At 52.3% G+C, this 8780-nt stretch overlaps 1 protein-coding gene across 1 annotated transcript; it reads left to right on the top strand.

Moving 5' to 3' along the window:
• The first annotated feature begins 242 nt into the window (after positions 1-242).
• On the top strand, positions 243-2961 carry LOC127185414 (rhox homeobox family member 2-like). The gene is made up of 4 exons (XM_051141886.1): positions 243-324; positions 501-963; positions 1566-1611; positions 2866-2961. The coding sequence occupies exons 1-4, from the start codon at positions 243-245 to the stop codon at positions 2959-2961; spliced, it is 687 nt and encodes a 228-aa protein (XP_050997843.1).
• The last annotated feature ends 5819 nt before the right edge of the window (positions 2962-8780 follow it).

Genomic DNA, 8780 nt, shown 5'->3' with positions numbered 1-8780 from the left:
AAGCACTCTGGTCATTGTAGTCCTAAACTGTTTCAGCATCTCAGAGACCAAGCCCACACCCACTGCGGCTGTGCAGGTAGGCAGGACAGAAGAGATCATTGGACACACTGTAATTTGGCTGAGGTGCAAGAAGAGAAAACCCTTCCGGGTCAAGGACCAGAGATATATACTTCTGACGCCGGACGGGCAAGCACACAGATTTTGAAGCTTGCGGAGTAGCAAGTGATCGAAAGATCCCCGGGATGGAGTCTCGTCAAGGCTGCTGCCCCAGTTTCAGAAGACTGCTTGGTCTGGGGACTAACGAGGACCGGGAACCACAGCATGGTCAGTAAACTGGTTCTGAGTAGACCTAGGCTATGTCCAGCAAGAAAATATGATGGGAAGGCTACTGGAAATGAGAGTAGGTTACCCTATTCTGACTGTGTCCCCCTCTCCAGGATTTCCAGTGATCCCCGGGCCACCGGACTTAGATCTTTATCTTTGTTTTCTCTCTCTTTCAGGTGGGAATGCAGTGGTCGTGGAGTCTGGAGAGGAAGGAAGAAAGCCAGGGCTTATACAGGGGGATTTGGCTCAGGGTGAGCTTGATCAGGGCAAGCTTGCCCAGGGCAAACTTGCTCGAGGCAAGCTAGCTAAAAAAGAGCTTGCTCAGGTCAGTCCTCCTCTGGAAGTCACAGGAGTAGTACAGGAGGGAGAAGAAGAAGAAGAAGTGGGAGAAGAAGCGACTGAGGAAGGTGCTTCTGCCTCTTCTGCCTCCGTGTACAAGATCGACCAGGAGGAAGTCCCTGGCAAGAGTGACCAAGAGGAGCCTCAGGGAGGGGCAGCTACGGCGGCGGAGAACACCAGGAATCCAGCAAGGGCTGGGAGCAGGGGGCCTCACCGGCGCCGTCCCAAGTTCACCCTCTCTCAGCTGCAGGATCTGGAGCGCCTTTTCCATGAGAATCGCTACCCCAGCCTGAAGACAAGGTAAGCTGAGCGCCCCCCTTGGCGCCTGGTTTGCCCAGGTTCTTCTTTTGGTCCTTCCTGGTCCTCCGATTTCCTCCCGAGAGCACGCCACCCCGGCTCGGACCCTCCACCGACATTTAGGTTCTGGGGTCGGGGTGGGAGTGGGGGCTATGCCAATTGGGAACGAGTGTGTTTTGTGGCCCCGTTTAAGTGACCCCAAGATTGGGAACTTTAAACAGTGCTTGGTGTGAAAAGTTTCTGTAGGTGTGGGTGAGAAGCCTGAGGTGTGGCCGGGAAAATGGAGGAGGGACTCCACCTCAAGGTAAAATTTTGCTCACGCTTCTCATCGCGGATGCTCTCTCAACTGATTTTCATTCGTGTTCTAAGTACATCAAAGAGGCATCTGTGTTTCGGGGGTTACCTTACCCTTAAATATGGACCCTGAAAAGAAACCTGTTGCTAAAGCGAGCCTTAAGGTAAATGTTAAGAATTGGTGTCTGTGCATGTGGACACGTGCTTGCACACGAGTGTGGGCACAAACATTTAAAAGCCAATACAGCATTTCCTAAGACACTTGATTTCCAGCACAAAGCCTAAATGTTGGAAATTTTTTCCCCCTTCAGGAAGGATCTCGCAAGATGGATGGGTGTGTCGGAAGCTGATGTGCAGGTAAGTGGTTTGAAAAACACTGTGTTGCAAGGGCCCCATATCTGGTGACGTTACTGTCTAGAAGAGAAGGCCAGCAGCAGAGCGGGACCCTGGAGCTATGTCCCAACGCTGATGGAGCAGTCAATGGCCAGGCTAGCTTCACAATGACGCCAGACCTCCAGCTTGTCAGGCAAGAAATGCAGACTGCCAGAACTGAAAAACTGAGATGCCTGGGCACTTCTGCCCCTCAATGGGTGTGGTATGCTCTGAAAGCCTTTCTGGAGGCAGTGCAGCACTCAGGCCTCACACAAATGAAGGGAGCATGTTCTCCCCACATCTGCTCCCTAGAGCACGTGGTTTTTTTTTTTTTTTTTTTTTTTTTTTTTTTTTTTTTTTTTGTTTGTTTGTTTGTTTTTACCCACCTTCACCTCTGGCACTCAGGATGTCTCAGAAAATCTTTTCTCAGACTTCTCCTGGTCTGTAAGTGCCAGATGCCTAGCTTAGTTCCGAGACCTGACCAGGCAGCAGGACCCCCCAACATCCTATGGCACCTTTACCTGTGGTTTGTTGGTTGAGTATGTGCACTCTGACCACTCTTACAATCACCCTTGCCTTTTCCAGACCATATGCCCCAAATGGAAAAGGCCTACAGGCAGGAAGCCTCCAGCAGGAAGAAGTGCCCTTTGTCTCAAAAAATGTGCATTCTGGGTGCTCACGAAGGCTGAGGGACTGCCCCTGGCCTTTGTATACTTCTGGGTGTGTGGTGGGCCGTGAAGAGTTCTCTTTTTGATACTTTTCCACAGCAAGGACCAAGAACAACTCATGAGCTAGATCTGAATCCTTTCCTAAAGGATTAAACATTTAAAATAGCAACGATGGACAGAAGAGGCAATGCTTATGGTCTGTTCTGGGGCTGAAGGACTGCGTGTGCCATTACACCTCCTAAGGGGCTTCTTGGGTGGGGGGTTTCCTCTTTTCAGTGAGAATGAAACGTGTCGCTTCCTGCACTCTGACAATCAGTATAGCCTGAGGTACCTCTTCAAACTTTCTTGATGTTAGACAAATAAACAGTTTCCGGGCAATGGGATAATCACTATTTCTTCTTGGGGAAGAGTTCCGTGGTAGCTCACATACCTAGCATGCTCCAGCCCCTGGGGTGGGTTCTACATACCTTCCAAAGTGCTAATAGAGTTTAGAGGCATCCAGAGTTACAGGATGGGCTCTTTGATGCTGACACACTTCCATGCGCTAAAGCACCCTTTCTCCTGCTTGTAGGATTGGTTTAGAACACGAAGGTCCATCTTCAGGAGAAATAATCGGTTGCTGATGGTCTGCAATATGCCACCCAATCCCCCGAACAATGCTTCCTGAAGATTTGGAGCAGCACTTCGGTGCAGTCCTGCCTGGGAGCCTGACGAGGATGGTGTCTTCACGTGCCACCACGTCTAGGCCACCCTGGCTGGCCATGAAAAGCTTTTCTTTCCTACAAGTATTTTACCAATAAAGATGCATATTCTAAATACATTGGTTCTGATGCTTTGATGTTGGCAAAATGTGGGGGGTAACTGTTTGAGGACAGTAGTCAGTCCCAGAACTGGCACTGAAGCAGAGTGGCAAAGAGGTGTTGGTTCATCGGGTGAAGTTGGCAAGCTGCATTCGCTGTTCCTTGCTCTCGCTCTCTGGGAACAAGGTGTGTATAAAAAGCGACAGGAAAAGTCCCCAATGAGAGGACAGTGTGTTTCCGGACTTGGCTGTTCCCTCCCACACTGCAGTAGGGCCCACCCGGGACTGTGTTGGAAACTTCCCAGGGGCTGCTCCCAGGTGTGATGGGGAGGAGGAAAGTGAACAGGATGCGCGCTGCCCTCCCTCTCTGTGGACCTTCAGGACACTGGGAGCCACATTGGCAGGAACTCCTGTGGCTTCAAGGGGAGAAAAGAATCCACCCATCCAGGCCAGAGCGAGGTTCTGGTCTCATTTCTTCCATTGCCACCTAGGGAGCACGTGGTCCCACCCTCGCCCGCTCAGAGAACTGGACTGACATGTCTCCAGTCGGTATTTAGTCAGATGCTTTGCAGAAGCCTCAGGACTCAAGATTTAGTGCTTTGAGGGGCCTTTGCTTCTTAGCAGCTCTACTTGCATGAACGAGGCTGAGCACCTAGCAAAGGCCCAGAAGGACCAGTCAGCACAGAGACAACTTTCAGCAGAGTTTCCTCCCATGTGGGAAGCTGCAGGGCCCAATAAACAGGGCTCATCTTAGCGGGGTGAAGCGGTGTGGCCTCTTACTACACCCCAAATGTAGGACATCACATTGCCCCAGTGCCCAGGTCTCCAGCTCTTGCAAAGCACAGTCAATTTTCTGTGTCTGTGAGTCTCAGGGCTCCCGGGAACCCCATCTGCTTGAAGACACTTTCTGTTTTGCTTCTGCGTGTGTATGATGCCTGCCAGCACGGTGATTTGCGGATAGTCCTCCCTGTGGGAGCACATATGAGAATTTCACTAAGGGCAGGTCCATGGCCCTGAACCCAGCACGTGTCTTAGCACAGGTACCCACTTCCCATGGCCTAAGTATGTCCCTGCAGTCTTCCACAAAGGTCCCTATTTCTTGTGAGCAAGAGGTGTGAGAGAGACTTCCCACTTAGCCCTGAGTCCTCCCCACTCTCTTATTTGCAGCAGGTTGCCCAGTTGTGGGCTCCATACTAACCACCACCCACCTACTGAGGATAAAGTCCCCTCTGAGCTGCCCAGGAGACATTAAGGACACTGTGCTGTACAAAGCTGGATGGCCCAGCAGCCCTGAAGCCCCTAGTTTGCCTTTGCTCTGGGAGAGTGGGAGGAGACTCTGGAGGGGATGTGAAACAGAAGCAGAGCTGTTGCCCTCTGGCTTTCTATGCCTCTCTGAGCTGCCTGCTTATCTCACAGCCCATGGGGATTTGGAGGGCCCTGAGATCTGGTCTCCAAGCGGAGGGGAGCCGGAAGCTGTGGGTTCCAGGGGCTTCAGGTGGTCTTTGGGGAGCTCTGTCCTCCTAGCTGCATACCCTTCCACTGTTTCTCCATAGGAAGAAAGTCCCTCCACCAGTGAGCCCCCCTTCCTGCACCCCCACCCTGTTCTAACCTCCCCTCCCCCCTGCTACTGCTAGTGCCACTCCCATCAGGGCCCCTGCTCCTAGCTGACTACCTGAGGGTATTTTGCAATCAACTTTCTACTGGGAACATCAAAGAGTTCTCCAGGTGTGGTTCTCACATGGAAATTAAGAGGCATCAGCCCACTGAGGATCTGGGTACAGTAGAGAAAGGATCCCAAGGCCCAAGTTGTGATCTTCCAGCCAAGGGTTCTTTTACTGAGTGCCACGTAGTCACGTGCAAGCCATCCTCCATGGACAAACTGCTATCTCCTGACCTGTCTGGCTGAATGGCTGGCTGCCACATCCAGGGAGTCAGGCACCTCCCTTGGACCGAGGCTCCAGGAAGTGAGCTTGGTGAAGGCGCCTTGTACCTAAGCCAAAGGTGAAATCTCATCCTGTGGACCTAGGTCTGACATGGAGATGTGCCTTTGTCACTGTCCCTGGGGAGACAGGAGGAAGTGTGGACTAACATCTACTAAACCAGATAAAGCGACCGAGCTGCTATTTCCTGTGTCCTAACAGGCCCCTGCTGTATGAAACATTTCACCTCAGTTTGGAATGTCTTAGGTCTTCAGGAGCTTTGCTCCAAGATAAAATGTCGTCTTCCCTTGGAGGAAATTGCTACACGTCGTGTGTGTAGATCACTTGGGGCCAGATCATGGTGAGGCCTGCTCTAGGTGACCACAGGCTTGCCTCAGGTTCTGACTGGCCTTCCTCCCGTTTAGATGAGGTGTAGCTTAGCTGTAGCTCAGAGTGCTGTGCCAGGGACCATCCTGCATGTGTCTGTGAGAGCACCCCTTCACAAAACACAGGCAGAACTCACTGGGAGACCAGGGAGAGGCAGGCTCCAAAGCATTTAGGACTCTGATCAGCTGACTCCACACCATGGGCTGGGACCTGTGTCTGAGGGAAAGACCCTTTTTAACACTGGAGGAGGAGGAGAAAAGCCTTTCTGCTAGTCACTGAGGAAGTGTGGTAAATATCCCCTCACCCAGCTACCCCGAAATCCACCAGCACTTCCTCTTGAATGTATCACCTTTTGTTTCTAAGGACTTGCCTCAGGGATTGGCACTTCCTGAAGTCAGAGCTCTCACTGGGGGGGGGGGGGGGGGGGGGGGGTTCTGCTGTGCCTACCTTGCTGTTGGGTTTCCTGTGCACCTAGAGAAGTTTCTGCTGCCGGGGGCTCTCTGAGAATACCTCCATTCAATGGCCAATCTTCACCTCCTGGATCTTTCTCTCAAGCCATTTCAGCACAAAGGAGCAATGCTCCATGTCCCGCCTTCACAGTAAGAGCTGCAGACTCCCTCCAAGCAGAAACGACCTGCTTCACCCAGCTAATAGCTACAATTATGTGACAAGGCTTCCATGCTTCTAGGCATGGCCTTTCATATTTACAGGTTGCGCTATTTGTCCTAAAATACGCTAGGAATTCCTGTCAGCTGTCTAGCCATCTAACAGCTCTATAGTCGGCTATAAGCCTACAGTTCTTATAGCTGTTTTGGAAATAAATTAACTGAGCCTGGGCCAGACATTTCTATGCACACCTATGATCACTAGCAGGATAAAGCACTAGGCTGGTAGTGCAACACACTAGGCCAGCAGGATGTAATACAAAGGACGGTCCACCAAATAAGGCTCAGGCTAGCCTAGGGTATATGAGGGACTGTCACAAACACAAACCAAAGGAACAAAGCAAAGGAAAACACTGCACTTTTGTCTCGGGTCCTGTTATCCGCACACCCCACACCCCAGCACACTGAAATGCTGTTGCTGAGAGCAGTCTCTCCTCCACAAGAACTGCACACAACTTGTGTTCCTTGCTTAATTCCTTAAAGTGTCTATGGTGCCTGCTCTGTCCAGGTGTTCTTCGCATGCACCCACAACCCTAAGTGGTTCGTCTGCAGTGCAACACAAGGAGAGCAGTTACCCACGCAGGGTCAGTGTTGGCCGATGTGACAAGCACTAGACAGGACACATCAAGGACCACGATGGGGATTTTTAACCAGCTCTCTGGGGTAGTTTAACATTATCAAGGGTGGCACTGGGTTACTTGCAGCATCACGTTGGCCAAACACTGCAAATAATAAGAGAGAGATGCAGCTGCTGAAGGTGGAGGTCCCTGACAGGCCAGTGCGTCCAGAGTCCTCGAACAGTCTGGTTGCAGAGACCTCCAGAGCTGACCACGTCCACTCAGACCCATCTCATGCAACAGACAGGGAGTGCAAGGCGGAGTCTGTGATCAGGAGAAATTCTCCAGGCGTTTACCCCAGGCTCATGTGCTCCTTGTGACTTTGTCACCTCTTCCCTACACTCCATGCTAATGACAGCTTGCAGTCTCCTACAGCCCATTTCCCAAGGTCCTCTGTGGGGACCCAGAGCGGTGGCCAGGGCAGCCTTTGGGGTCTGAGCAGGTGTCCCAAAGGCCAGGTAGAGCCTCCTTGCCCCACCCCATACTTTGGCCTTGCCTCATCCCATCCTCAACCCAGGGGCCCTCCCACTGGGCTGGGAAGCAGGCAGAGAGCCAATCGCAGTGTTGTGAGACCTAGGACTTGAGCCTTTATAACCTCACCTTTCTGCAAGCCCTTGGGCAAGGCTGTGGCCAAAGACGCCAGCAAAGCGCAGGCCTCTAGCCTTGTGCAGCCCAGCAGCCATGGAGCACGTGCGCAACGACAGTGACGACGACTACTATCTTCTGGAGGGCTATGAGGAGGACTACTACTATTTTCTGGAGGACGACCCTGACCCTGCGCAGGGGGCCGCAGCTGCAGCGGGCGGTGGCTTCTACGAGGGGGCTCAAAGTCCGCGTGACAGGGAAAACCACCGGGGCAACCTGAGCTACGGAGGTCACGTGAGCCCTGACTACAACCCGGGGCCTGTAGGTGCACAGAGGTTCCAGCAGCAGCAGTTCCAGAGGTACCCACGGGAGCCAGCGCTCCCTTGGCCTGGCCTTCCAAGGCTTCAGCCCAGGAGGCAGCGAACCCGGTTCCGCTTTGCACAGTGGCAGGTACAAGCGATGGAGGCTGTTTTCCAGGAAACCCAGTACCCGAATCAGTTCACAAGGTATGTGGCCTCCCGGGGCTCGCCTTCATGTCTCCCTGACCTTTATTCCTTCTGGCTCCTGCCAGCCCCATTAAGCCAGAGGTATCTTCTGGCCATAATGGGGTGAGGAGGTTGCTCTCTGGCATCAAGGTCTATATTGCCATGCAGAGCCGACTTGAAACAGGTGTGCTTACTTTACATGCTGGTCCTTTTCTCAGGTCCCAACGCGTGTGCAACAGGGACAAATCAACAGATGCAGGTTCCCAACTCCTCTGATGCTTTAGGACTCTGCACTGTTGAGTATTTGCCTGACTGAGCCCTAGAAGTCAGTTCCTCTACTTGAGAGACTCTAAAATTCTCCCCTTTCCTCCATCCCAGAAGCCCACGACTTTGTCCTTCCGCGTCTGAACAGGAGGACCCAGCAAGCTTCCTGTGATGGAGCTGCACTTGCTTTTTGTGACTCTCATTCCCAAGTAGTTCTCGCAGAGCTCTTGCCCATTTCAGCTGTAGGTTCTGTCTGTGCTCAGATCTCTAGCGGCATTCCATAATGGCTCCTGCCTCACCAAGTCTGCTTATTTGCTCCTTGATTTCAGTAGCTACCACACAGGATCACAGGCTACGACAACGCCCTTTCCACGTTGTTCTTTCTCTACTGTGGTTGTCTTTTGTCACTTCTCCTTTGTTTGTCAGTGGTGAGGACTGAGGCAGGGCTCTGTCTGTGCTCCATAGACAGCCCATAATAATCATGACCGCCACCTGTCTCCTGGTGGTCCCTATTGAAGGTTTGTTTGGTTTGTGAACATGGACTTTCTCTGGACATGCCATGGTGAAGTGGAGCCATGAATGGCACCCAGGCTAGCCTTAAAATGGAGGCTATCCTTCTCTCTGGCCTCCAAGTCGTAGCAATGATGAGCCACTAGGCCTTGGCCGCCAGCCTCCTCTCAGTGACTGTGGGTTTTGACATAGGACCTCTCTGACGTACTCAGGCTGACCTTGATCCTAAACTGGAGCCCACTGTGCCCTTATATT

This window comes from Acomys russatus, chromosome X, assembly GCF_903995435.1.
Source record: "Acomys russatus chromosome X, mAcoRus1.1, whole genome shotgun sequence".
NCBI lineage: Eukaryota > Metazoa > Chordata > Mammalia > Rodentia > Muridae > Acomys > Acomys russatus.
Note: the sequence above shows the minus strand (reverse complement) of the source record. Positions and strands in the feature narration are given on the sequence as shown.

Excerpts from the sequence above, each read along its gene's own strand:
- LOC127185414 (XM_051141886.1), top strand. The coding sequence starts at position 243 with ATGGAGTCTCGTCAAGGCTGCTGCCCCAGTTTCAGAAGACTGCTTGGT. Across the intron at positions 325-500 it reads GGACCGGGAACCACAGCATG|GTGGGAATGCAGTGGTCGTG; the intron begins GTCAGTAAACTG and ends TCTCTCTTTCAG. Across the intron at positions 1,612-2,865 it reads TGTCGGAAGCTGATGTGCAG|GATTGGTTTAGAACACGAAG; the intron begins GTAAGTGGTTTG and ends TCCTGCTTGTAG.